A 27928-nucleotide genomic window follows, 5' to 3' on the forward strand; every position below is an offset into this window, starting at 1 on the left:
ATTACAACCAACTTATGACCGCTTACTTTAGCAAGGAAAACGTAGAGTAAAAGAGCATCTCATACACAAGACCATGGATCCCTACAACTTACCACCGCTGATTTAAAACTTATGGCCATAAGACCTGAACGTTGGTAACACAAAAATAGGAAGATTATTTAAAACATTTATGAAGTATCCTTTCAAACATTCATAATTGTATATGATTTATATAGGTGAAAAAGGTGGCCATACTTTTATAGAAACCATTACATCTCCAATCAATGACTTGTAATCTAGCGCCGCAGTGTCACAGTCCAAAATTGTCTCATCATGATTCTGCTAGCTCTGTCAAGGATACTGGATTCTAAGTTCAAATCTTCATGATCTTCAGGAACTTCCTTCTAGGTAAACCAAGCCAAAGAAAGCCCAGAAGCACCTGACAACTAAACTGATGCTACTCCATTGGGCAGCCTACATACGTCCAGATTTACAATGAAATATTGTGCTACCTATTGCATTTCAATATCCGCTACTCCGGGATGCCTTGATAAGATCTTCAGGAACTTCCTTCTAGGTAAACCAAGCCAAAGAAAGCCCAGAAGCACCTGACAACTAAACTGATGCTACTCCATTGGGCAGCCTACATACGTCCAGATTTACAATGAAATATTGTGCTACCTATTGCATTTCAATATCCGCTACTCCGGGATGCCTTGATAAGATCGGTCGGGCGGCGCATGCTTCAACCGACTCAAGTATACATGAGAAGCAACTTTATGATTTTGCCTCGAGGAGAATGGAAGAATATGGAGCCACCTTATACCTTTTCCCTATGAATGGTATTCCTTCTGGAATAATATCATTAGGCGATTCCAGGTTTGTGTCAACCTGCAATGCAACAATGGAGGTTATAAACAGTAGGATTTCATGCCAAATGCTTGCAAAGCATCCCTGTCCTAAAATATATGGTACTTTTAGTATTTTGGTGCACGTGTCATGCCAACCTAATAAATACTTAAATGTTCCCTATTGGACATCGGGGCTCTCAGTAAATTGATCCTGAATAGCTATCTAACTTAATACTTAAACTAGGTATGAAGGCGATTTCTAATCAAAATTTATCATCTCTACCTTTTCTAAGAATATTCTTGTGTCCAAAGGACTGTCAAGAGGTTGCTCCTGATGCAAGAGGCTAATTGGAAACCGAGAAGGTAAGACTATTCCACACACTAACTGATAATGTGTCTTTTTATGTCAAGTCCTATTATCTAACTTAGCTTCAACTGGGAATTTGCCGCTTATTCTAGAGAGATGATATCACACTCACAGCTGATGATAAAAATTTGTCAGTAGTACTCCAGCCAACCTTTAATGCCAGGAGAAATCTTGGATGATGATGATGATTACTTGGGGCCAGTTTTGAAAAGGTGCATATAGAAATATATCGAGAGCTACACAATAAAAACAAGAGATCATACCACTCGATGCCAGCATCTCTTATGTGGTGCAGAGGGTATTAGAGCTTCCACAAAATAATCATGTGCATTGAAAGCCAAGTAGATGTCTCCTCCAAATTTATCGTCGTGTAACCTATGAGAAGTTGTTATAGCATAAATTCAACAAGCGAAGTCATCATATTTATTTCTTTCAGGCCTAGAATGGCAAGTTAAAAAAGTTGCTTCAATTGATTTTGTTATACAAAACACGTTGATCGCATTAAAAGTTTTGAACTTCCACATAAGATAATAAGATGTAGAATGATCTAACCAAGAAAGTAATGTCAATCTTAAAAATACAGAAGACGTTGATGGCCTTACGTGAATGCCAAAAATTTGCTTTCATGGTTCCCCCAGTTGTCCTCATGCCAGGTTACATCATTCTGCACATTAGTTGATCAACTTACTTAAATGCTCAGAAGATTTCAACTTAACATTCCCTGAGGTTGAAGACTGAAAAAAAATGTTATTATAGCTTCATTTAATCAATTACGAATGAGCTGCCAGTGTAGCAGATTAATGAAAACAGGTAGACTATGTTCGATATATGAGTTGACTCATTCGCTTTAGGGAATGGGCAAAGCATGTGCTTTATTGTATTGGCAGATAAAGCTCCACATATATCTATAAATTTTCTTGATGTACACCATGTTTCTCATTATTTATGATGAATCAAAGTTCAACGTTCAGATAAGTATCAAGCATAGCGATAAGCAAGTTTTAGACTCTAGGCTAAAGGAATATGCAGTAAAGAGACAAGATTTATTAAGTAAAATAGGCATGAAATGTTTCCCATATGGATAGTTACCATGCCATGAATACTTAAAGATACTGATTTGTTTGAAAATGAACACTTGCTATAATAATAGAACGTATAAAGCATGGTTCTAGTGGAACACGTGTAGCTTTATAAATGTCAAAAGTGGCTTCACATGTATAGATAATTCAGTAATTGTGAATCTTAATAACAAGAGCCTGAATCATACTTTGCTAAGAAATCTGCTACAACGTAGTACAGAATGATTTTGGCGGAACTTTATCATCTCTGAGAAGAATCTAAAATGGTCATCTTTTCTTGCTTCCAACTGTTTAGAAAAGGAGGAAAAAGAATATCATTTCCATAATTTAGACCAATAAAAACAAAAGAAAAAGTACAATGGAGAGTTCTGTTACCTGTTCCCACTGAAAATGATTTATGGCAGTATCATGTCCATAGCTATTATTATTTCCATATCGTGTATGACCATACTCATCTCCCATTAACATCATTGGTGTTCCCTGGTTATACAAGACAGTTATAGATCAAGCTATCGATGATGAAGTGGACTATCTGCACACTGTGCTAGAAGCTAAAAGAAAAGAAAAAAATGATAAAATAAAGCTGATATTCTTTACACTAATGAGTATGATGTCAAATAAAAACAAGGGCAGCTAAGTAATACTCACTTAACAGATAGAAAAATTTGGGGCCATTTAATGCCTTAAAAATCTCTTTCATTCTTCACAAGAATGTTGTCATCATAGTAGCTTGATCCAAGAGTATTAATTACCATTTGACTTCTGAGTCAAACTAATGACCACTCAACTTTTAAGTCTTGAATACACTTTTTATAATTTATGAATCATAAGCTTACCGTTAACAAGACATTATAAGTACTTAAGGAAAAACATTAGTTTTAATCCTCCTAGTTTGCAGTTTTGAGTACATTGAGCAACCTACAATATCTGAAGTATGAGAATTGTAGTTTCTATAAAGTGTCAGCTTGCCATGTTCCTTACTTCCTCAAAGTAGGGGGCTGCAAAACCCAAGAGAAATAGAGCAATAAAGCAAGTTTTTACCCAACAAAATATATCCATCTCCTGATCTCCAAAACACAACCAAGCAAAAGAGTTTAAAGGGAGAATGTAAGTCTCTGATCCTACAATAACAGATATTTGGCAAGTGTGGTGTTCACATTCTTATCTATATTTGGTCTTACTAACCCATAACGGAAGCCTATGAACACTGATTTCTAATATGATGATTAGGTACTTCTAGGGCTGTAAATAAATGAGCGGCTCGGGCTCGGCTCGCCCCGGCTAGAGCTGAGCCGAGCTCGAGCCGAATTAGAAGGCTCTAAATCAATTTTAAGTCGAGCCTAAGTTGGAGCCGGCTCGCTCAGGCTCGGCTCGATAAGTTCGGCTTAAGTATAATATTTATTTAATATTATATAATATTAATATTATATATAAATTAACCATTAGATCTTTATCCAATGGCTACCATTAGATCTTTGAAATTAGCCATTAGATCCTTATCCAATGGCTACCATTAGATCTTTGAAATTAGCCATTATATCTTAACCAATGGCTATTAGCCTACCTATACTTAAAATTAACTATTAGATCTTTATCCGATGGTTACTATTAGATCTATGATTACACTAACCCTAATCATAAATCTAATAAAAATATTCCAACAAACCCACCCAATCTCCTCATCCTTTCCTATTTCTTCTCTGATTGGTTACTCCGGCCTCTTTCGGTGGCGACCTCCTCCATCGACGTCGACCTTGACCTCGGCATTGGCCTCCTCCTCCATTGTCATCAGCCACGCGTCGGCCTCCTCCTCCGCCGCCTCTTATTCCTTCACCTCATCTGGCCTCCTCGTTCTCCATCGACAAGCCGCCGCCGCCGCCTCCTCATCCATCTCCGTCCTCAGCAAGCCGCCGCCTTCTCCTCTCCATCGTTCTCCTCCGCCTCCTCCTCTAATCTGACTTTCTCATCCTCTTTTAGCCTCGGCAAGCCGCCCCCTCCTCCTCTAATCAAACTCAGGCACGACTTGGGCTCGGCCCCAACTCGATATGGCTCGGCTCGACTCGGCTCGAGTTGAGCCGAGCCTAAGCTAAAGTCGGCTCGCTCAGGCTCGAGTTGAGCCGAGCCTAAGCTAAAGTCGGCTCGCTCAGGCTCGGCTTATTTACACACCTAGGTACTTCTGATAAGGACGAGGCCAGATTAAGATTTATCGACAATCAATATGACTTTTCTAGGAAGAATTTCAAGAATATCATTTCACACCTGATACACAAAAAAAACTTGCCAAGAGAGCAAGTTGACTTGCATTGATCCATTGCCAAATAAATGTAAACAATTTTTTGGATATATAACACAGCAAATAATCTAATGAAGATTTCCAAAAGAAATTGAAGTTCAATAAACACATACTATAAAAAAGCCATAAATTTAGTAATAATCATCTCAAAGCGCTACCTGAGAGATCATCAATGCCATATGGAAGTTTTTCATTTGTCTTGAGCGTAGACTCACAATATTAACATCATCAGTTTCACCTATTAATAAAACAAAGTATAAGTAGTTTTAACACGATAAAACAAAATTCACATGTAATAAATCTAAATCAATACTTTAAAGTTCCCTAACTGAAACTAAATCACCCGCCGTTTTGAAGAAATGTCAAAGGTCCCTCCGAGTTATGAGTTTATCTTTTAAGGTGCATTAGTCGAACTTCATACAGAGGTCCATTATTGTACCCATTAAGCAATAATTGACAGCTTGATCTTTGCTCAAAATATCAAATATTTTTCCTCATGAAAGATCAGATTTAGCCTATTTATTGATTTTCAGTGAAGTACTAGAAATAGATGACTTTCAGAAGAGATTTATTAAAATTACCCAGAACCCTCGAAAATAGGGGTTTTTCAGATTAGTTCCCAGTCTAAGACAACACAAACTTTTAGATATATGTTTATCGGCTAAAAATTTCACTTCTTGATAATTCTTTGTAGGTGGTTTTAAAAGTTAAGGTTTAATCCACCAGAATTTTAAAGAACAAATGCTTTTAAATTTGTGAAGATGTAAAAATTTTATTCAGTCCTAAGATTCTTACTTTCACATTATATTGCCGAATAAAATTATCCGCGTATATTAGTATAGCAAGTATCTGAGTCTGGATAGAATTTGAACTCTACAGATCAATGCACATTTGCACTCTCTTATATGCCGAATTGAAATTTCATCCAAAAATATAACATACAAAATGCATGATATTGACACATAATAAGTAAAACCAATACTTTGTGATCTATGAAGTACCTTCAAAACCACAATTCCAGCTATAGTTATCATTGCATCCATCATGACCATTCTCTCCGTTAGCATCATTGTGCTATATAATTTTGGTATTGGAGACAAGAATGAATAAATTTAGCAAACCTAGACTATGTATGACTCTGTCATCAATGTAATTTATAGGTTTGTTACAAGTACCTTGAAATTATATGAAACAAGGTCATACAATGTAAATCCATCATGTGCAATGACAAAGTTGATACTATGGTAAGGCTTGCGCTTGTTTACCTGTTGAATAAGCTAAAATCATAGGAACACAATATTTGGTATTGAATTTACATGAAATTGCATAATGTTAAGATGCAGAATTAAGAAAAGAAGACAGGAAACAAACTTTAACTGCATAATAGAATGGCCAAGATAAGGCAAGCAATCATATGGATCTTGTAATCCTAACCAACCTATTCAGTTAAATGTCTTAGTTACATACTACTGAGAAAATTCATGTAAAGCACTCCTACCTGGTATAAATCAGCAGATCCAGATACACGAGTTGCAAAGGTTCCCTTCATGCTAGGGTCACCCTGAGAAAAAAAAATGCATTTCAGTATTCAGTTGAACAAAGAAATGCTACAAAATAACAGGTCATCAGAAAAGGTCAGGAATAATGACCGCTCTTATTTGCATATATTAAGGGTAAAAGACTAAGGGAAATGGGATAGAACCAAGGAGCACAGAAAAGATAATTCCAACTCGACACAGCAGATCTTAAATTATTCGCATTCAGCATCATTATGTGCAACGTCTTCGACTCCTTGCTGAAGATTATACTATGAATCACCATCCAAAAACTCTGGTGAAGCTTTTGACGATTTCTTATGGATGTATGGCAAGGCTAAGAATCGACACTGGTTGTTGATTAAAAAAACATCCTTCTGAAGAAAATTGAGATAATAAAAGAAGCTTAGGACCATTAACTTTCATTGATGGAACCACCATGTCCTGTTGCTCAGTAGTCACACAAGTCTTATTCCACTCACTCAGTAAAAAAATCTTTGTGAGTTAAATTAAAGGACCAGTCATGCTTTATGGATCAGAATGTTGGGCAACTAGGAAACAACATATGAGAAAGTAGAAGTGGTAAAGTAAGAATGTTGATATGGATAAGTATTGGTAGTATACAAAGGAAATCAGCAATGAATCTATTTGTGACAAATTAGGGAAAGCAGCTAGATAACAGTTGTATGAGAATGGAATGAGATGATTTGGACCTTTGCAAAGGAGACAACAGTATGCATCCATGAGAACACAAGATTTGAATTAGTAACTCTAACGCAATTGAGGGGAGAGGTCATCTTAAAAGGCCTGTTATTTTCTTCTCCCATTTGAATAGTCACTCTTAGCTTTCATCATGTTACCTGCATCTGCTCATCTGAAACTCGCAGCATATTTTTTCGATAGGGTAGTTTGCATATTCCAAGATATGACCAGATCTATTGATGTAGAAAACAACAATCAACTTTTGGTTCATTTCCCCTTTCTTTGAATCCTTAATTCATCAACAAGTATCCATGAAAAAGAGAGGTCTTTATGGAAACAGAGAAAAAAGACAGTTACATGCAGATGGCTCTAAGCCCATGACCTATCTTTAAAATCAGGAACAAAGATCATTGCTCCTCCAACACCAACCACTTCAATCTGAATGTCATTTTCAATACCAAAATCCTTTCAAATGGATACTAGAGAGAGCAACAATTTTTTGGGTCAAAGAACAGTATTAAATGACAAAAAAACTCAAGTTCAGGGGACTTCTATATGGTAAAATGCAAAGTGCGAGCCAGCAAGAAACATCAACTTTCAAATATATTACATGCTGACATACACCTTCTGAACAAGCCTGATTTTAAACATTTTATTATCAATTTCTAATGGTCTGGTTGTATTGTCTTAATTATTGTCAGTTCATATCACTATGAAAAACCTGAAATTGCAATTCCTTAGCTGTTTTGTGCTGCTTCCAAGTCTGAATTGACTCATTCCCTGAAAGTGCAACACCTTTGCTGTTTTGTGTCGCTTCCAAGTTTGAACAGATTCATTCTCATTATTGACTTTAATGGAAGTTCAGTGTACATCTTGTGAATAACTGAAGGTAAAGAGTTGGGAAGGATTCCTCTTGGCCAGGCGGGTTCCAACAACCAACCTTCAACATTTCCATTTCAAGAATCACAAAGAATGTATATCAGGTTAAAAACCATCCTTCTTTTTCATAAGACTGACAAAAAGTAGATCTGTCTAACCCTTGCTAGCTTTTGACTTAAGGTTACAAATTGACAATAACTTAAAATGCTACTTCCAGGAGAAAATCTGCAAATACGTAAAGTTCATATATCCAAATTTGTCATTTATTCAATTAAAAAAAAGAACAGTCTGCACATACCCAGGTACTGTCTTTCAGTTGTTCCATCATCTGACATATATTTTTATAAAACATCCTCTCTAATAAAAGTATAGATATATCAACTATGTTAACGTTATGTAGTTATATCCAGAAGTTTGATGACCAGAAACACAAATATCCTAGAGCATTCATTATCTTATAGAGTCATCAAAATTCTCTACACCAAAGAAGTAAAACATCTAGCAAGCAATAAATGTAAGCACAATACTGTATATAGTATCCAGCTACTTCAAAAAGTGCACACAAAAGCAGGAAGCAAGTGAAAGAGCGATTGTCAAACTAGATTTGTAATAGAAAAATACAAGTATGTTCTCTAAATTAGGCTCCTCATAAGGATATTGCATTCAGGCTATTTATGCAAGTAATGATGACATCTACCCAACTTCTCTTAAAAAATTGATCACCTTTATGAATCTTCGAATATCATCACGGTACTGTCCATTCCATTCAGCCCATCTGAGAGATCAATGATTAAAGCTAGATTCCTATTGTTAGTAATATTGCAAAACAAAGGCTACAAGTCCATTAGGCAAGACGTAAAATGAAGAAGTACTAACAAACAGGAATAAGGGTGAAAACAATAAACCATTGATCAATGTGTTTCCACAGTACCTCAACATGTCAGATCAGTATTTCAGGGATCATTTTTACACTGGGATCAATTGTTCAAACCACAAAAGATAAATCTAAGCTATAAATCTCAAGAATATTCAGCCAACATGCTATTATAATTATGACTTGTGGCCCACAAGGCCACAACAAATAGAAGATCCAAGCTTATAGAATGGATAAAACCAAGGCTTGCTGTGCCGGTCAACATATGGAGCCCTTTTTTTAAATTTTTTTTCCTATTTTCATCGATCATTAAATCAATTTTGTTTCCGTGCATATTCAATACTTATATCATATCATAAGAGAATTGCAAAATTCATATTTGTATAAAGATTATGTAAGACGTTACAATAAACAATACTATCAGTTGATGAGTTTTGAAGATTATCGACAGCATTATTCTTGTATTGGCAAATGAAGTCTTTGATTCTCCTCGCCACGCTACGTTCAGCTAGACATTAATTTTAATTATTAAATTATTATCAATTAATATTATGTATTGAATGTTATTATGTGTTCAATTATATTATAAAGTATTCAATCATATTATGAAGTGTTCAATTATTAATATTAGTTTAATGAATGTATTCAATCATATTATGTGTTGAATAATATTTATATTTAACTATTGTTTTATCTTTAATAAAATAGATCATTTTAAAAAAATAATCTAAAGATAAAGCACTACAATGTAGGTTTTAATACATATATTTAAACTAAATATATTATAAATCTAAATAAAAATATCCTTAAAATATATTATAAACTATATTTAATATATGCCGAAGACCCAAAAATATCTCTAAACATTCAAAAGAAAATTATTAAAAATATTATAAATGTGTGCTAGTGGCACGCAAGGGGTGAGGCGTACCACTGGCACGACCATCATTGGCTAAAATTATACAGAGCTATAGCTAAGAAAACAAATTCTAATATAGTATTATGTGTGAATTAGGCAAGAAGTACAACTACTGAAAACGATGCACATAATGATGTTCTACTATGCATGAATATTGAAAACCCAATTGTAAATGCTATCATCTCTTATCAGTTATAATAGGTGATTGGGTGGTAAGCAACAATCACTTGTTTTCAGATCCAATACTAACCACAGCATGTGATTCTTCTTATAATTTAATTCTCACACAGTCTTCTTCTTCTTCTTCTTCAAGGAGGTATGCTTGATGAAAATGGAATAACAAGAAACTTATCTCTATAATGCAAACCCTAAGATTATAAATATAGTTGTCGATCTGGTTGCTTTTGTCTTTGTAAATCCTTTTGCACAACCTATTGAGAAGCACTATTGTAGCGTTCAGATTTTTCGATTCCTGCAACTATATGCATACTTGGCTCTTCGAACATTCTCCTACCCCATGTCTGAAGGATCATTTAAGTTCCAGTACTTAGAGAAAACTAAACAATTTTGGGGTAATTCCTTTCAATATTTATATATTTATTAGAAAATTCAAAATGTTGATACAAATTCAAACAAAAATCTAAAAAAAGTAGAAGAATGATACAGAATGCAAAAGGTTTGTATGACTCACTTAAGAAGGGGAAAATATCACTATAAGAGTCAAAATCATCACCAAGAGACTGATTATATTTTCCAATTTGAAGGGGAGCAGTGCCTAAGAAATGGAGCATAGCAAGAGTTTTAGGTGAATATTAATTGGAGATTGTTGGAGAGAGTAACTCATATAGTCATATTACCACATACAAAGGGAAGAGTGCCCATGAGGATGGAATAGATAATGATGGCTCGTATATCTTAAATCCAAGAGGCAAGGTGCCTGAGAATGCAGCAGGGAGCAACTCCTAAGGGAACCAGTCACCACCTCCATGTTGAAAATTTGAAGTGTACTACTATGGAAAATTTGAAATGACCCAAAAGATGCGGCCCACTACACGTGGGTAACTCACTGCTCAGATTCAACTCTTTCTAGCCGGTTTTTGCCATTTAATCTCTAGCAGACAAAAATCATTGGTAAAGAAAAGATCAAATTGGCTGATCTAGGTTGGAACAAGGTCCATTCCTAATGTCAGCTTTTTCTCAGATAGAAACCAACTAAAATTGATTATGTTTGATGGAACCCCTAGTTTTTCTCGATTCTGTAAACTTATTGTATAATTACAAATCCTACATCTTTTCACGTGTTCTTGAGCTCTTTTTTTTTGGTTAATGTTGCTTCATGTTATTGTCTTATATAGAAAGCATGATCTCATGAAAAACAAATGCTACATTTCTTTTCAGTAAACATGAGAAAAGGCTTCAATAGAAGATAAGGAAGGTGTAAATTCAACGTTAGCTTAGTTTAGACCATATGTTAGATAAATAATGGAAGAATATTGCCAACCACAGTTCGTTGGATCGGCTGATCTTAATCCGGATCGGGATCGGCCAGTTTTGATTAAACCGGGCCAGATTCATTATGAATCTATCCCAGATCTAGATGTGATCATCGGGTGGGCCGGGCTTTTCGGACTAACCGGACTTAAATAGTTGTTTACGACCCGACCTACCAATCACTCAGGTCGGGCCCGAATATTCTAGCTTGTTACCGCCCACTAGTCCATTAGATATTGAGCTTAGGTTGAGTATAATGGCTCTAAAATGGATTAAATATAAAAAAATATTATATTTTATTGGGTCAAGTTTAATGGGCTTATATGAAGATATTTTAGTTATCTTTCATGGGTACATAATTATATATTAATATATAGTTTATTAAATGTTTAATGTGAGACTAAAAAAATTATAGAAATATGCATGCATTATGAGTTCGGTCATAAATGAGAGTAGTGGATTAGGCTTTTGGGCCGAGTAAGGCAGGCAAAGGCTTAGCCCATGCTACCCACTACCATCTCGGACTCGGGTCGGGCCTAAATCGAGCTAGTTCGGGCCGGATTTGGGCGGGTCGGGCCTAACGATCATGTTTACCTGGATCCAACCCGGGGACATCAATTATTAATGTCCTTAAGCCGAACTTCTTTTTTCTCTCTTTACTCTTTTCTTCTCACTCATTTATCTTTTTCTTCTCTCTCTCATTTATAGCAAAGAAGATCTTAATTCAAATTGTGTCTTCATCACAATGTGAAATAATTTGGATTACTTTTTTTCTTGATCCACACTAAAACATGCAATCAATTGACAATAGAAAGATTAGATAAATTAGTGCTCTGCCATTATAATATGAGATTGAGAGATAGAAATTAAAAAAAAGATTAAAAATAATTAGCTGATTGACTTAAATCATGTTTTTGATAAAAATCCCCTGACTACGAATTGGAGAAGTGAAGGATAGATTATTAAATAATAGAGATCAATGATGGTTGTGCCATCGGCATACCAACATGTGGCACGAGGGGTGACGCACGGCACCCCTCCAAGCAGCTTCGCTGCTCATCGCTCCTCACCGACCTTATCGTAGCCGTTTGTCGTCGTCTCGTCGCCTTTGATTGGCAATTTAAGTTTCTATTTCACTCGATCCGACTCGACCCACCACTTCTTCCTCCTCAGTGTAAGGGATCTAGTCGCATGCGATTGGCGACTCGGGGTTGACGAGATGGCTGCAAGACGACGGCGAATGACGACGATGAGGTCGGTGAGGAGCGGTGACTATTGGTTTATAGTAAGTGGTGAGCAATGAAGAGTGAAGGTGTGTAGTCTCCCTCATCTTTTTCTATCCCTCTTGCGGTATGGCTGGCAAGTGTTTTGATGTGCCGATCGGTGGTCGGCACGGCACGTGCCTATGCCACGACCATCTATGATAGAGATAACACATAGTTAGATGATGCATTGGGAGAGACCACGACTTAGAGCAAAGGCTAGTATGAGTCATTTGACAATGAGAGATAGTATAATTACTAGTGCCAACGATGATCCTGATGATACACCTAGTGGTGAGATCGTCCCTTCCTCATTTGTTGAGAAAAGTTAAGAAAGCATAGGAATTAAAGACAAATAAATTGAGAATGTACATACATATCAGTGATGTTCGTTATCAAGATGTTGCTTCATATAATTATGATTTATCAAGTATTTATTGCTTGAGTCATCATATGATCAATATGCTTAATTTTATCCTTCTCAGTATTCCCAGACATAAGATCTACATATTGATTATTATCCTCCTCAGAGACAATAAGATCCATTTAATATAATGCAATCACTCTTTGGAGCACCAGACCTTAGACATCATTATTTATAAACTTATGGTGATTATAACGAAGACCATAAAGATTTACGAGAGGCAGCTCAGTATTCATCAAAGTTTTGACTTTTGAGTTAGTAATTTTGTTTAATTTTTAGGGCCCATATGTGAATAATTCTTATTTTCTTATTATTTTTGTCATGTTTTCTAAATTTTTATAAATTTTCCTATATTTTTAAATAATATTTAAAATTTTATGTAATTAAAAAAAAAATTCTGATCCGATTCGGGCGACTGATACGGCTGATCTAGCCGATACATATCATTTTTTCGGAAGGCCAATCCCGATCCCGATCCAAATCCCTATTTTTCGAACCTTGCTGCAAACATTACTATTGCATAATTGGTTTAGTTTCAAATAATAAGGTTGAGAGTACATGGCCTGCAACTCACCTATCCCAGTTTGGAAATTTTCCTACTAGATAAAGTCCTCCGCAATCCCAAGGTTCAGCAATTATCTTACATCTTGACAATACAGCATCTTTTGCAATAGCCTGCAAGAAAAATGACAACAACCACAGAGTTAATTCTTTCATTTCACAATTCATTTTGGTAGATGGTCCCTCAAAATTCCCAATCAAAATATTCAAGTTGTAAATAACAAAAATGATAGTGTGGTACTATTTATTCCTTCAAGATACCAATGTTATTTGGGCTTTCTATTTTCCCTTTACCTAATTTCATGTGTCATTATTACCTTCCATACGCGCTTCCCTTTATATTTGTTGTATCGTCAGAATCACTCTAACAGAGGAGCTAACTATGTTGAGCTAGTCTTCCAATATACTTTATCAGTGCATTACAATCCCCACATAGTATTTTCATGCCATGGCAGGATGCATACCATGATATCAACACATTGCACGATCTCCCATAACAACATGATGCAAGATACACCCCATATTTCTCTTTCTTAGATTTCTCAGATGTTTTCCAAATATTTGCCCCTCAGCCCTACTCGTTCTTCTAGGCATGGTTATGGTCCAGGAGAAATTTGTGTCAGTCAGTCCAAGAACTGCCAGATGGGCGCTAGTTATCTTGCTCTCACAAATGATATTATGACGGTAGTAATTCTTAATATACAACTAAGAAATGGACGATCAGTTACTTACCGAATTATTCAATGAAAAAGCAGTTGATAACAAAAAGCATGGGAGAACCTGTTAACTATGTGCTCGTCTCACATGGTGGTCCTAAATAAACATCAGCAGTGGATAAGAGAGCCATCTCCATTATTGCAATCTTATATCAAAGAATGCTGATATTGTGCCGCTCTTTGACAATATTGTGCCACCTATGATCATTTGCTCACAACCATGGTAATTTCCACGTCATATCGAGCCATTACTAGTGTATGGAGCACAAGAGAGTGAATAGAATAAAAGACGGGGGAACATAATATTAAATTATAACAAAGCTACAAAGTTAACATAAACAAAAATATCACATGTGACGCCTACAACAATAAAAACAGATGCAGTAATCTACATAAAAGATTAATAGTAGAAGATAATACCTTAACAACTGGAGGTGCATTAAGAGAAGTCCCATCAGATCCTCGACAAAGAACACTGGCTAGGTCGAAACGAAATCCATCTATGTGATATTCATTGACCCTTAAAAAATCCAAGTCGTAAGTACCACTCGAATCAGAGAATGAGATAATAACATTTGACCCAAAGGTTTAAACTTCAAAGTACCAATGTCTCAAGCTGTCCAGTATGAGTTCCATGACAACAGGGTGATTGCAGTTTAATGTGTTTCCTGGATAACAACAGAAGAAAAAAATCATGAGTTATACTCAATTACTCATGTTACCTGCAGTAAAGAGGTCTGGTGCATTTGAACGAAATATGAAGACATAGTTACAATAAACTACAATAAGGGATGAATTAAAATTTGGAGACTGAAGATACATAGCATTGTCGCAAGTTTCATTGCGATTAATTGCAACGTTTCTTACAGAAATATTTAAATGCTTTGATACAAAATCATTCACCAATTCACAGGAGATGGTCAAAATTGAACTAGAGAGTAGACACAATTCTGCGTTTCTAATTCCAGTTCTGGCAATCACAATAATTGGATGGTCAGCATGGTATTAGAAGCTGCTTTAAGGTGTGCAAAGATAATGTTCAGAAGGGAAGAGATTAGCTGAAAAGGTAGCGGTAGATAGTTGAGAGGCCAAGTAGTGCATGTCTTTGTTCAAAAATGATTATACAATTCAACATTGTCAGGATTATATATACCAGCCTAATCCTACATGTTTCAGCATACTCAGAAAAAGTCACAATGAGTACAGGACTAATTGCAATTTAGATCGGCATAGGAGATGAGAAAATCAAGGTTTGTCGGGCTTATACGATCAATTACAGTATCATCAATATGATCAATTTTTCGATTGAGATCACACTATAAATAACAACAGTAATTTATTATCTGAGAGGTAAATGAATCTACTTAAAATGAAATGTAATATAAGAAGAAAGCAATGTATGACAGTGAAGGAGATTACCACAGCCTGAGTAATTAAGCAATTCAGCATTTTTGTCAAGATCCACCATATAATAAACCTACAGGAATAAAGGCACATCAGCGCAATCACAGTGGAAGAAATGGTACTTCAAACTTCAAAGACATCAAATCACACAGAAACTAAAAAGTTGTAGTTGTAATCAGTATACAAAACCTAGATACAGCATAAATCAAAAACTTGATTGTAAAGTGTAACCGAGTTTTATGCTTGTATAATGCATCCTTGAAAATTCTGAAGTCCTCATGTATGTTTCAATCCAAAACTTGAATCACATCACTATGATACTATATATATTTTGTAAACTAGCCAGATGTGCTAAATCACATACAAACTAAACCTATTACTTGACACCCACGGATAGCTTAATTGTTCATAAGATACTAGGTGGATATACAGTTACTTAAAGCTTATATTTAGGAGTGTCAAAATAAACGAGCAGCTCAAGCTTGACTCGGATAAAGCTCGGGCTCAACTCAAGATGAGCCGAGCCCGAGCTTATTTTAAGGCTCGATTTGAATTTCAAACTAAGCCTGAGCAGAAGATAGCTCGGGTCAATAGGCTCGTTTACACCCCTGTTTAATATTGGTAGCTAGTTAGCTGCATGGTTTAATGTGGGATTTGACAAATCAAAGAGGTTTCATGTTGTCAGGGTAAGGGAATGGCAGTAGTAGACTAGCTTTGGCCTATGGATTATTATTTCCTAGTAGACTAGCTATGGATTCTATCACATCAATCCTCTCAAAAGTCTCTTTTTCAGGGGCCTTCTTCTAGTCATCTATTTAATCATGGATAGATCAAACAAATAAGAAACAAAATCTCCTCCAGATAATGACTTAAGTATGTCATTGTGAAAGAATTAGTTAGGGTTTAAAGAATTTGAAGGCTGCAAATGAGCTATAGAGACGTCAGACGTGCCTAGGGGTGTAAACGAGCCGAGCCTAAACGAGCCATCTCCAGCTCATGCTCAGCTTGAAATTAATTTTGAGCCTACTAGTTCGGCTCAGGCTCGACTTAGCTTAACTCGAGCCTAAATTGAGCCTATTATCGAGCCCTATTCAAGCCGAGCCGAATAAAGCTAGATTGAGTCGGATCGAGTCAGAGGTGATAGCTTGCGGAAGGAGGAGGAGGCAGAGGCTGCAGTAGCTTGCCGAAGGAGGAAGAGGCCAATGGAGGAGTAGGCCGAAGGAAGAGGAGGAAGCCAGATTGAGTGTGATCGAGCTGGAGGTGGTGGCTTGCTGAAGGAGGCAGAGGTTGCGGTGACTTGCCGAAGGAGGCGGAGGCCGATGGAGGCAGCCGCCGAATGAGGAGGCCGTCGGAAGAATAGAAGGAGGATGGTTGGCACGAGTACTCATGTGGTGCTTGAGTGGACGATAGATAGTTGGCATGGATACTCATGCGGTGCTTGAGTAGACTACACATTCTATGCATGCGATGGGCATCCATGAAATGTTGTGATGAGATGCATGAGGCCCACCTATATGCATGTCACGTCCATGGTGAAGCCATACATCTCAGTCGCATTGATGGTGGTCTATGACATGATATGATAGAGATCAAACGCCTAGATCTTGGCGTACTTCATCCTCCTCCATCAATGCTATTAATAGTATAAATATTTATTTGGTATAAGGGACTATTTATATATATAGAGAGAGAGAGTGAGAGTTGTAAACGAGCCTATCGAGTCGAGCCTGAGTGAGCCGGATCTGAGCCAGATCTAACTCAAGCTCGGCTTGAAATTTAAATCGAGCTTCAAAATAAGTTCAGGCTCGACTCGGCTTGATTCAAGCTGAGTCGAGCCCGAGCTGCTCGTTTATTTTGACACCCCTAGACGTGCCTAACAAAATCTCCTCCGACCTCCTACTCCACTGGTCTCCTTTGTTGTCTCCTCTTCATTTGGCAAGCTGCCGCCTCCTCCTTCGACAAGCCGCCACCACCATTGCCTCCTCTTTCAGCTCACTCCTCCATCGACCTCCTGTTCATTCCGCAAGCCACTGCCACAGCCTCCTCCTCCAATCAGGCTTGCACTTGAGCTCAGGCTAGCTCGGCTTGATTTGAGCTGCGCTGAGCCCAAATATATCAAACTAGGCTCAAAATTAATTCTAAGCTGAGCATGAGCTAGAGCCGGCTCTCTCAGACTTGGCTCGTTTATAACCCTACTTATACTTCTTCTTTGCCAAATTCATGTCTTCTGCAAAATATATAACTCGCATTCCAGAGTACTCCATTGGGCTGGTCTCCTTATTCTGGTTTCTTTTCATGCATGTAAAGTTTGTATCACAAGCTTATGCATCTCCACACTAGCTAATAAAATTTGATCTATTGCAAAGGTGCCAACTAATCTATCATATAACTGCAGAAGACATGAAAGAGCTTCATAAGTTAGAGATGGATGAATGCAGGAACAACTTTCCTGTCAAAGAAGAAGTGGATGAGATGGCATATTGAATAATCCTAAACAAAGAACACCACACAAGCAAATTATCCTGGTCAGAACAGAGGATCAAAGCAACCCTTAATTACTAGTCTTTCAATCACCTTGTTGTCAATACCACGAAATGAAGTAGTATAAGGGTTGTCATCATCAGCTTCATTTGTATGGTTGTAAACAACATCCAAAATAACCTGAAATGCCCGCACATTATTTATGTAAATTATCAGAAGTTCATGATATATGTAAGCTATGAAAACATTGAAAAGTTCATGCAACTAAAAGTCTAAAACACAATTATCTATATGTATTTGCCAAATTTATGATACCTCGATTCCAGCATTATGGAAAGCCTGCACCATCTTTTTAAATTCTAGAGAAGCAACAGATGGTCCACCACCAGCACTAGCATACCGACTCATAGGAGCAAAAAAGTTCAAAGTAGAATACCCCCAAGTGTTGATCTAGCAAATATTGTAGAATAAGAACAAAGGAGGTTAGAGAAATAAAAAGAGGTTGTCATCAATAAGTCCATTTGGAAACATTTATATTAAGTAGGCTAAAGGAAAATCTTACCATATGATCTCTGGGGTTTGGGTACCTCTGGAATTCTAACTCATCGAACTCAAAAACTGGCAACAGTTCCACAGCATTGATACCAAGTTCCAGTAAATGAGGGATCTAGAAAGACATAAAATTTCAAGTGAACTCTGCAAGATCAATTGTGTAGAATGTCGACATCTAAAAGTGAGACATTGAATACACATTTACATAACTAAACCAGAAGATCATATGGTAAGATCAGAGAATTTTCAAAATAAACGGAAAGAAAATCAGATTCATGTGATACACATTTACATAACTTATTTATATTTTCATAATAATGGCATGCTGCACCACCAATGGTATCACTGAAAGCTCATATAATAACTTAATTTCTACAGTACTTCCAACACTTATAGGCTTATAGCTCATGTGTGATTCTAGGTGCACGTAATGATGCCGTATTTGCAGATTAATGAAATGTTCAGACATGAAATACCATCTCAGATAATAGCAAAATGAAATAAATTGTACAATGCAAATGATAAGTGCTCAAACAATTGTGACAAAATAGTAAGTATATGTATGTACTAGAAAATTGCATACACTAGATAAGGAACAAAATAGCAAGTATAGTGGGCTGCCTCAGTCCTGACAAATTCTGATAAAGACGGTGATTCTCGATCCAGACAAATTAAGCACACTAGATAAGGAAGTACAGATCTATTCGTGTATAAAACACTAGTAAAAGGTTGGAGAAAATTAGAATGTGGCATGATGCCAAACATTCTAAAACTGTGAAAGATAAGAGAAGAGGAAAGAAGATTGCTCTGACATGTGACTCCATAAGGGGAAGAGTGCACTGAATATGGTGAGTGTCACTGTCCCCCTGCCACAGCTCGTACTTCCTGTCAACCAACCAGGATGCCCCCATCGAGGAAAATAAATCTACAGGGCCACCTTTATCTCCTCAAAGCTCTATAGCCGCATTATCTTTTTTCTATTGATAACAAAAAATGAAGCACCATAGTGTATATAATTGAAACATGAACTAGTATTGGATAACCTGAAAGAAAATTGTGCGTATTAAAGTCAAAGCGAGCCCTCATACATATTATATAGAACACAAGAAGTACATACAACAAAAATTCATTGGACCTATCTGTCCTGATTTGTCATAAAAGATGGTTGATTTACATAGGCACACCTACATGCATGTCATGTGTACTATGTAGAAGGCTTTCTTAGTGTAACACTTGAAACAAACAAATTCAAAGTGCAAAATTGTACGTTAAAAAAAATGTTTTCCAGCTAGTTTCAGCACATGCAACAAAAAACATATCTACAGCAACTAGTTATACCAAAACAGATATAGCTCACCTTTTCGATAACACCAAGATAACTCCCACGAATGCCTGAATCCAGCCTGCTTGAGTCATCAGCCGTGAATGAGCGAACATTCATTTCATATATGATGAGATCTGTCTGCAAAATGAACATCAAATTGAAAAACATGGACCTTTGGGCCTTTTCTTTTCTTTGGATGAAGAACATGGACTTTATTTGATGGAATATGTGCATATGCTTCTGGAAATAAGAATGCAAAAACATCTACCTCAGGTATACTTGGAAGACGATAATCAGGACCCCATTCAAAAGGCAAGCTAGTAAAGTCATAAGCTCCAAGGAAATTGGTTGACTTATCATTCACATCTCCAAAATCTTTTCTGCCAGAAACCAATTTTGCGTAAGGGTCAAGAAGGATGATGCTGCTGTCAAATCTATGCCCTTGCTCCCATCCTTGAGGACCACCAACTCGATACCCATATAGAACACCTGATCTAGGCAAACCCTAAGTTTAAAGAGGACAGAAGGTTAACTTGGAAGCATTTATGTTGGCCATGAGGCTGAGGAACAAGGCGAAATAACATTCTAAATTTTTTTATCAGTACACCGCTGGCAAACAGCATTCAATATAAATTCCTTTCTGAACATTTATCAGATGAGAGAAAGGACTCTGAGGAACATACAAAGAAATAGATGTAATATTCACAAGACAAAGGTGAAACATATCATAATACTATCATATAAAATAAAGTACCAGGAAAAAAAGAATATCAGAAACATACACATGCAAACAGAATATATCAGTTTTACTCGATCCAAGAGAACAGGTGAACATATGCAATCGGTCTATACAAGAAAAACAGTTCTATCCTCTATCCACTTGATTTATCAATTTTCATAATCACATGTCAACAATACCTCCAGACAGACATGCCATATGTCACCAGTTTTGTTCTTCTTTGGATCCAGTGCGACCTCAACTATGCCTGGATTTGATTCCTCATTATCCTCTCTGAAGCAGATAACAACTCCGTACATCAGAAAAATTGAATGGTGAGACACTAATTCATATTCTCTAGTATAAGTATAAAAGAATTAAAGAAAAACATCCATCTTCATTCAACTGACAAAGATAATGAAAGGAAGCATCACTAGCTATCTTTCACACGCAACTAGGACTACTACCTCAATTTCATTTCTGAGAATAGAGAAATTACATACATAACAAAATATACAAATAATAAGTGTTCCTTTGCTTATCATCAATTCAAATTGCTTGCTCATGCCATGATTATTACTATTACATACTAGCAAGGATGGTCGTCCATGCCGATCCATGGACGACAACCTCTATATACCACTGGCACGTCTTTAGCACACCTTTAATGAATTTTTTTAAGAGTATTTAGAGATGTTTTTACAAATCAAGCCCTATAATTTAGCGAATATATACAGAGAATATTCTAATGTTAGATTTGTTAGTTAAACTTAACCAAACTTCTAGATTAAATTAACTATACTAAGAAAATTATGAAAATACCCTCAACCAAGTCATACTAAGGTTGTTTTAGTCATTTTAAAAATAAAAGTATTTTAGTCATTTTAGAAATAAAATCTCTACTTAACGGAATATTCTTACGGTGTTAGTTTAAATCTAACCCAGGATGTTTTCTACACATATTTGCTAAATCAGACTCAATTAGTAAATAATGAAAATGTCGGGAGTAAACTACAATTTTGTTAAAACAGGGTGTTATATACAAATTTCCTTAATATAAAATTTGTGTTCAAATAAATCTATATAAAAATAATCTAATATATTCCTATACCAATTTTGACTCAATTTAAATGAATTTAACATATTAAATTTATATTTTTTTGATATTTAGGAAAAATCTAATCATGTTGAAACTTTAGCTAAAAATTACAAAATTTGTATTCAAATCAACTCATATAGAGTTAATCAAATATGTCTCTATACCAATTTCAAACCAATTCGAATAAATTTGACATCTTAATTTTGATTTTTTTTTTAAATTTAGTGGAATTTGTGGGCGAAATCAAAATTTCCCTTTGTTTCTTATATTTTTAAGAGTATTTTCATAAATCTAGCATGAAAATGCTAAATTTATATGGAAATATGCTTACAAAGTAATAGATCTAGCAAAATTAAGTTAGATCTATAATTAAAAAAATACGTGCCAACACGCATGGGTCGACAAAAGGCCATGCCAATTCAGCACAGATTGGCTTACCCCGGCATAGGGTTGTGCCACTGACACAACCCGTGTCGGGTACTGATACTCCAGCGGCACAACCATTCTTGCTTGCTAGTATACCCCATGTCAATTCAATGCTTCAGAGATTCATACTAAAGCCTTGACCGCTGAGAAGCTACTACTCTTTTTTCTGGTAACGGAAAACTGATCATGAGCATATTTGGTACTTAGGCCTGTGCTATCCCCAAGAAAGAACATCTTTATCTTTATAACGACCATTCTAACATTTTTTCCACAATAATCTGTACAACTAACCACTGAACATGTTGAAGTCTCCACTTCTATTTTCCCTCAACTGCAAACTAAAGACATCTACATTGTTTAGAATTTTATTAACAATTCTAAACATTGTTTATCTACAGGATATTAACTATTAAGTTCCTACTATAATTTTTTCCCAGAAAAAGAAACTGCTATCACAGTAAGTAGTAACCCTCTATCTACATCCATAAACTTAATTGATATATTACCATTTCAGATACCAAACTATTACATCACACAAATTAATTCACCATCATATTGCAGACCTACAATCTCTGTATAATAAAAAGATAATGAGGAATCAAGGATTAACCTGAAAACAGATTTTTTTTTACATTAGATGTAACTTCTAAGGATACAGAAAATTTGGTGATATCAGAAAGAGGACACAGCTAAAATAGAATATAACAAGGTATAAGATGAAATAAAAGTAAAGCAACAATATTTGCAATTTTACACAAACATTTGCATTGATATGCTATTATCGCAATTTACATCAATTTGCCAGATTGATCTGTGCAAAGGGAGCAGCTTAGCATAGTTATCGAAGGCAGAATATAAAGCATGATCAACTTTGCAGTTTAACATGGGTTAAATTTTAGTACCTATTTGATGATGACAAACAAAGTGTTACTGAGGAAGCATGCTGTGAGAATATTGCAAAATTGATTCCACCTTCAACCTCTGATACTCCAAGAGGAAAAGCCTTACCAGGGAAATATTTTAAAGAAAGTCTAGTCTCCAAAACTGGCTCAACTTTTTCCTGTTATGATACATGAATGACAACATTTCATTGTTAATGTAGTATGCTGCATCTAGAAGCAGAGTTTGAAGTTAGAAATAAAATACTGCATTGCATGTCTCCACATATTATACACCAAATATGTCATACCATGAGTCCATGACTTGGGCTAGTGCATGCCATGCTTGTTATGTGTGCATGTATACAATACCCACTAAACAAGAATCACAAGTTAATCAATTAAAATTTAAAAATCGACATGATGCAAAGGATTTCATGCCAGACAACAACATACTTCTTAGTTGGCGGATTTGAAGGTGAGTGTGGTTTCTTATGGATTCAACTGGAAGATAAGAGAAACAATGAATATCTTGTGGTTAGAGTCACATCTTGTTTGTTTTGGAATTGAATACCTTGCTATTGTTATTTAGTATGCATTATATAGTAAAAAGCAGATTAAGTTGTATGAAGTAGTAACTGATCCATGTGTCCTTGTCATTACTTTTGTAGAAAACGTGAATCTCTATATAAGATCATGATTGGAAAGGATATTGCATCTAAAGAAACATTTCCTACACTACATACCATGGCAACAAATACAAGTTATTTTTGGTATGTCCTAATTTTAAATTGGGCTAAATACATTTTACCTCCTTTTATTTATGCTAACACTTTACTCCCCTTTTACTAAAAATTGTCTCAAATTAGTACTTATATTTATGATTAAAGTAAGACCATTAATTTTTTCATCCAACTTGACTAAACCTACCTAAATAATTTTCAAAATTAGATTTTTCTTCAATTTCTTATATTTTGTGGACCAAAATATCCTTGTCTTCTTCCGTACCCCAAAAAATGACAATAAAGAAAAAAAAATCCCTCTTCTTTTTCACCTCTCATCTCTTTCTCACCACCTTCCTCTTTTCTCTCACTAGGAGAGAGAGTATGATGGAGAGAGAGGAGAGAAAGCAGCGGGGTGGTTTCTACTAAGGGTGGGGTGGTGGTGGTGTATGGAATAAGAGGAGTTGAAGTGGGATAAGTTAGATGTATTTTTGTATACTTTTAGTTAAGTAAGATGAGAAAGTTAACAGTCTCCTTTAATCATAAGTATAGAGATTAATTTGAAAAAAATTTAGTCCAAAAGAGTAAAATGATTTTGGACTAAGTACAGGCATGTAAAATGTATTTAACCCTTTTAAATTTCTTATCTAACTTTCACTGAACCATCAATAATCCTACAAGGGATGTAATTTTGAATAATAACCTATTAACCAAATCATAGTGTAGTAAGTTATGAAGAATATGTTTATCCTACGTGTCTCTTCTTCATATTACTCCATATATTTGATAATTTTCTGCTTTAAGTGATTATTTTCAGTTGTTGACAGTTGAACAAACACCTATAATACTATAAAATATTGTCTTAGCATTACATTTGAGGTTTGAAATTGTGTTGATACAAATGGCTTACAGTATGTTCAGATTTACCTAAACCATAATAATTGAGTAAAAAGAAGGTAATAAAACAATTCAAAGAATCAGTAATTATATTAATTTGTTAACAATTAGTGTATATTTACCTCTACCATGCTTTCTCCAACATGCTGTCCATAAACTCCTGCAGTATGAAACTTGACAGGATCACTTCGTCTGACCTAATCACCAATTTATTTACCTTGAATCAGAAAATAAATAGCAACTGACATATAATATATGTACAAAAAGTTATGAGACATGCCTTTCTAAATACTCTTTGCCATCCAGAAGTTTTTTTATCTTTACTTGGTCTCACTCTGCACAGTATTTTATGGAACCAGGCAATTATATAAATATAATTTAGAAAAGACAACCTCACATGCTAGCCATATTGACTACATGAGGAAAACTAGATATTGTAGCCTGCCATAAGACCAAAGAAAAAGAAATAACTTTAATTAAACTAAAACGGTAAGATCACAAATCCATGGAGCATTTCTAATTGGTTGCTACCATTGAACATCTTATGAAAAACTAGCAAAACAACTATTGTTAAATTAAGTTGCCCAAGTGTAAGGCCTTGTTTACTTTAGGAATAATATCAATTCTAAAATAGATATCCTTCTTTGTTATTCCTAAATGAGATTTTTATTCCAGAAGTTACTATTCTTATGTTCACTTGTATGCTGGAATTAAAGTGTAATAATTACATTTGATGTAATATATAGTGAAGGAAAAGATAAAAAAAATTATTTTGTGTTTTATGAAATTATAATAAATACCCTATTTGATATGAAATAGGTTGATGGGATAGATATCAATGGTAAATTAGTAATCCTATTAATGTATAGTATAAGATGTAATTTTGATTAATAGTATTTATTTTTAGAATATAGTTATTATAATGTCTAACTGTTATTTTAGAATAAAGAGTTGTATTCCAGAATAAGAAAAAAGTTATTTTTAAAGTATTTAGGAGCTAAATAACTGCATTTGATCAGTATGAGATATGAGGCTTCTCAGAGAATGTAGCAACAGCATGAATCATACTTACTATAGACATGAAAAATAAACAAATAGTACAACAAATATGTAGGATGCCTAATAACTCTGGCCACCTGAGGATAGGACATGTTCTAAGCATTATCATTAGCTCAACAGAAGATCGGTATTTTATTCAGGCTTTTGCTCTTTTCATAAGTTAGGGATAGCTGACACTCAGAAGTAGAACAACAAAAGAATTACACTAGAAAAGGAAGGAAAAGAATCTAAGAAATGCACTTAACAAAAACAGGGGATGTTAACTAGTCTACCTTCATCATTAGATGATCAAACATATCTCTAATGCATTATGCACTTTCAGGGGCCTGCTGATCAAAATATGAACAAATGTCAAGGGAAGGATGGCAACTAGCAAAAGTCCTAGTACAAACTGCAAACAATGCTGTAATAGTGGTCATTCCTGCCAATCCCAACATAGCTTATATTTCTGCCTAGACCAACTCTTTATATGGTAGTCAACAATTTGTCACTTTGGACCTGCTTCAAAAGCCACAGGCTAATAATATCTCAGTGAACTTCATCCAGATAAAAAAAAATTTATATCTGAGTTAAGATACCTTTGTTTCTCATCTATACCAACCTTTGATCATCATAATTGAACCATATTTTTGAAGAGATTGCTTAAAAAAAGAATAACAAAAAGGTTAAGACCAACAGTCACAATTGCCCTGTTTCATCTGAAATTTGCAGTCTTTGCAGTCAAAGATTACATGCTTCAGGATTTAAAACGGCACAAGAAAAGACTTGCAAGGTTGAGCTTACACACAAAAATGATTTATTCAGAAGCAATATCCTCAAATATAAAGATAATTCACATGAACTCGAAATTTTAGCACTTCAAAAGACTAGTTTCCTTCCCATTATGCCTAGGAACTACAATCTAGTCTTCTATCAATATTTGCAAAAATGAAATGGTGAATTCCGACATGAGAACATCGGAATTGGTACATGACAGAGGGTGGTTGTCGTGCAACAATTTGATCGGCCAAGAGATGTTTCAGTCGGTGCCTTGTTTTCTTGATGGGACTTGCTATCGGTTTCGTGGTTTTCTTGATGGGAAAAACGTAAATCTTTGATCTCTACCTGAAAGCTTTTGCAAAACGCAAATCTCCAAAATCCTTCTGTCATGATACTAAGCAATGCGACATAAGAAAGCTCTACAAATCTCCAAAATCCAGAACTAAGCAAGAAATCATCCGTTCTTGAAACACAAGTAGATATCAAAAGAAAATAGAGAATCAAGTCAAAGAACCGATTCCCATTGTTGAGTCCCCTAAAATCCAAAACAGAACTAAAAGATTCACCACAAGAGAAGAAAAGAACAAGAAAGAACATATAGCTTACCCCATCTCGGAAGGGAAACGAGGAGTATGGATCAAGAGGTTTAGATAATCTTTGATCTCTCCGATGTAAGAATACACTAATGTACCTATCTTGCACTCATGTACCTTATACTACAGCAACTTTTCTTATGAAGCGGACACCTATCTTACACGAAAACTTACAAACGAAAGAACCTGTCCTTGAATTCGAGCACGGGTAAGTACCAAAAGAGATCCAAAAAATGATCCAAAGAACCGAATCAAATCGTTAAATCCACTAAGAATAAGTTATTCATCAGCAGAGAAGGGACAAGAATCCAGAAATCGCGTACCCCATCTCGGAGCGGGAAGAAGTGAGACAACGGAGAGCATTGCTTCTATTAATGGAAAAGAAGGGGCGGGAGCTGCTTATTCCCTGGCTCTGGTTCAGAGGAAGAAGAGATTCCATTCAAGGAGCAAGTAGAAAGAGAAGGAACGGGAAAAGCTTACCGCCCCCCGCCCATTCGTTATTATAATGATACTATCAGTACCGGTACCCGGACCGCACTCTAAGCCGCAGCGAACGTGATCTCACATTGACAGGTTGACCCCACAGCGACGGTGACGGGACCCAGTGTCCTGGTTCGAACACGTGTGCGGTCCTTGCTTTCTTTAGCATTATCGTTCTAGCTTTATATGTACACGTGTGGTCCTTCAAAATATATGTTATTTGTAGATATCATTCGATTATTTTTTAAATTGAGTCTCAATACTTTAATATATAAAAATTCAACTAAGAAAATTTATAGAATTTAGAATATAATTGCACATATTTCATAACTCCTAGAATATAATGTGCAACAAATTTTTTTTTAAAGGATACATATACAAAATTCGTGTGTTTTAAAAATGATATACAAATATCAAATTTAAATACGCACACAGGTAATATGATATTTTTAAAAAGATATGTATATTGAAAAACTCAAATTTAAGTACACGCAAAAGACCTTGGCTTTCTAAAGTATAAACAATTGTATTCTGCTGATACCTTTCGGGAGAATCTCCGCATATGGAGAGGCCACGTGGACTGGAAAAGCTTCGAGATCTTTGA

The 27928-nt window shown here is 35.6% G+C and overlaps 1 protein-coding gene across 9 annotated transcripts; it reads right to left on the reverse strand.

Annotated features, from left to right (window-relative positions):
* Positions 1 to 78: 78 nt before the first annotated feature.
* Positions 79 to 27373, reverse strand: LOC140795884 (isoamylase 3, chloroplastic). 9 transcript variants are annotated; one of them, XM_073148707.1, is made up of 25 exons: positions 27168 to 27275; positions 25765 to 25821; positions 24714 to 24768; positions 24556 to 24625; positions 22839 to 22996; positions 20612 to 20705; positions 19962 to 20198; positions 19727 to 19831; positions 18380 to 18484; positions 18133 to 18267; positions 17911 to 17997; positions 15352 to 15409; positions 14537 to 14600; positions 14353 to 14452; positions 13230 to 13330; positions 8409 to 8460; positions 6068 to 6130; positions 5745 to 5834; positions 5571 to 5643; positions 4728 to 4807; positions 2652 to 2756; positions 2465 to 2563; positions 1800 to 1861; positions 1461 to 1572; positions 79 to 870 (listed from the first exon to the last, which is right to left on the reverse strand). In XM_073148707.1, the coding sequence occupies exons 4-25, from the start codon at positions 24562 to 24564 to the stop codon at positions 757 to 759; spliced, it is 2103 nt and encodes a 700-aa protein (XP_073004808.1). In that variant the 5' UTR covers positions 24565 to 24625; positions 24714 to 24768; positions 25765 to 25821; positions 27168 to 27275; the 3' UTR covers positions 79 to 756. The 9 variants fall into 9 exon arrangements, with proteins under 9 accessions (XP_073004808.1, XP_073004775.1, XP_073004784.1 ...); XM_073148674.1 differs by having other exon boundaries at positions 24556 to 24630; XM_073148683.1 differs by having other exon boundaries at positions 24556 to 24630; positions 25765 to 25818; positions 27168 to 27251.
* Positions 27374 to 27928: the final 555 nt, after the last annotated feature.

Source organism: Typha latifolia, chromosome 1, assembly GCF_019914945.1.
Source record: "Typha latifolia isolate L0001 chromosome 1, TyphaL0001v2, whole genome shotgun sequence".
Lineage (NCBI taxonomy): Eukaryota > Viridiplantae > Streptophyta > Magnoliopsida > Poales > Typhaceae > Typha > Typha latifolia.

What these genes read in the sequence shown, in the direction of transcription:
- LOC140795884 (XM_073148664.1), bottom strand. Translation starts at nt 27,283, where the DNA reads ATGGAATCTCTTCTTCCTCTGAACCAGAGCCAGGGAATAAGCAGCTCC. An exon ending in TATGGCATGTCTGTCTGGAG is followed by an intron (nt 20,199 to 20,611) that starts GTATTGTTGACA and finishes CTTTAAACTTAG; the next exon opens with GGTTTGCCTAGATCAGGTGT. An exon ending in ATCTTGGTGTTATCGAAAAG is followed by an intron (nt 18,485 to 19,726) that starts GTGAGCTATATC and finishes ATGTCTTTCTAG; the next exon opens with ATCCCTCATTTACTGGAACT.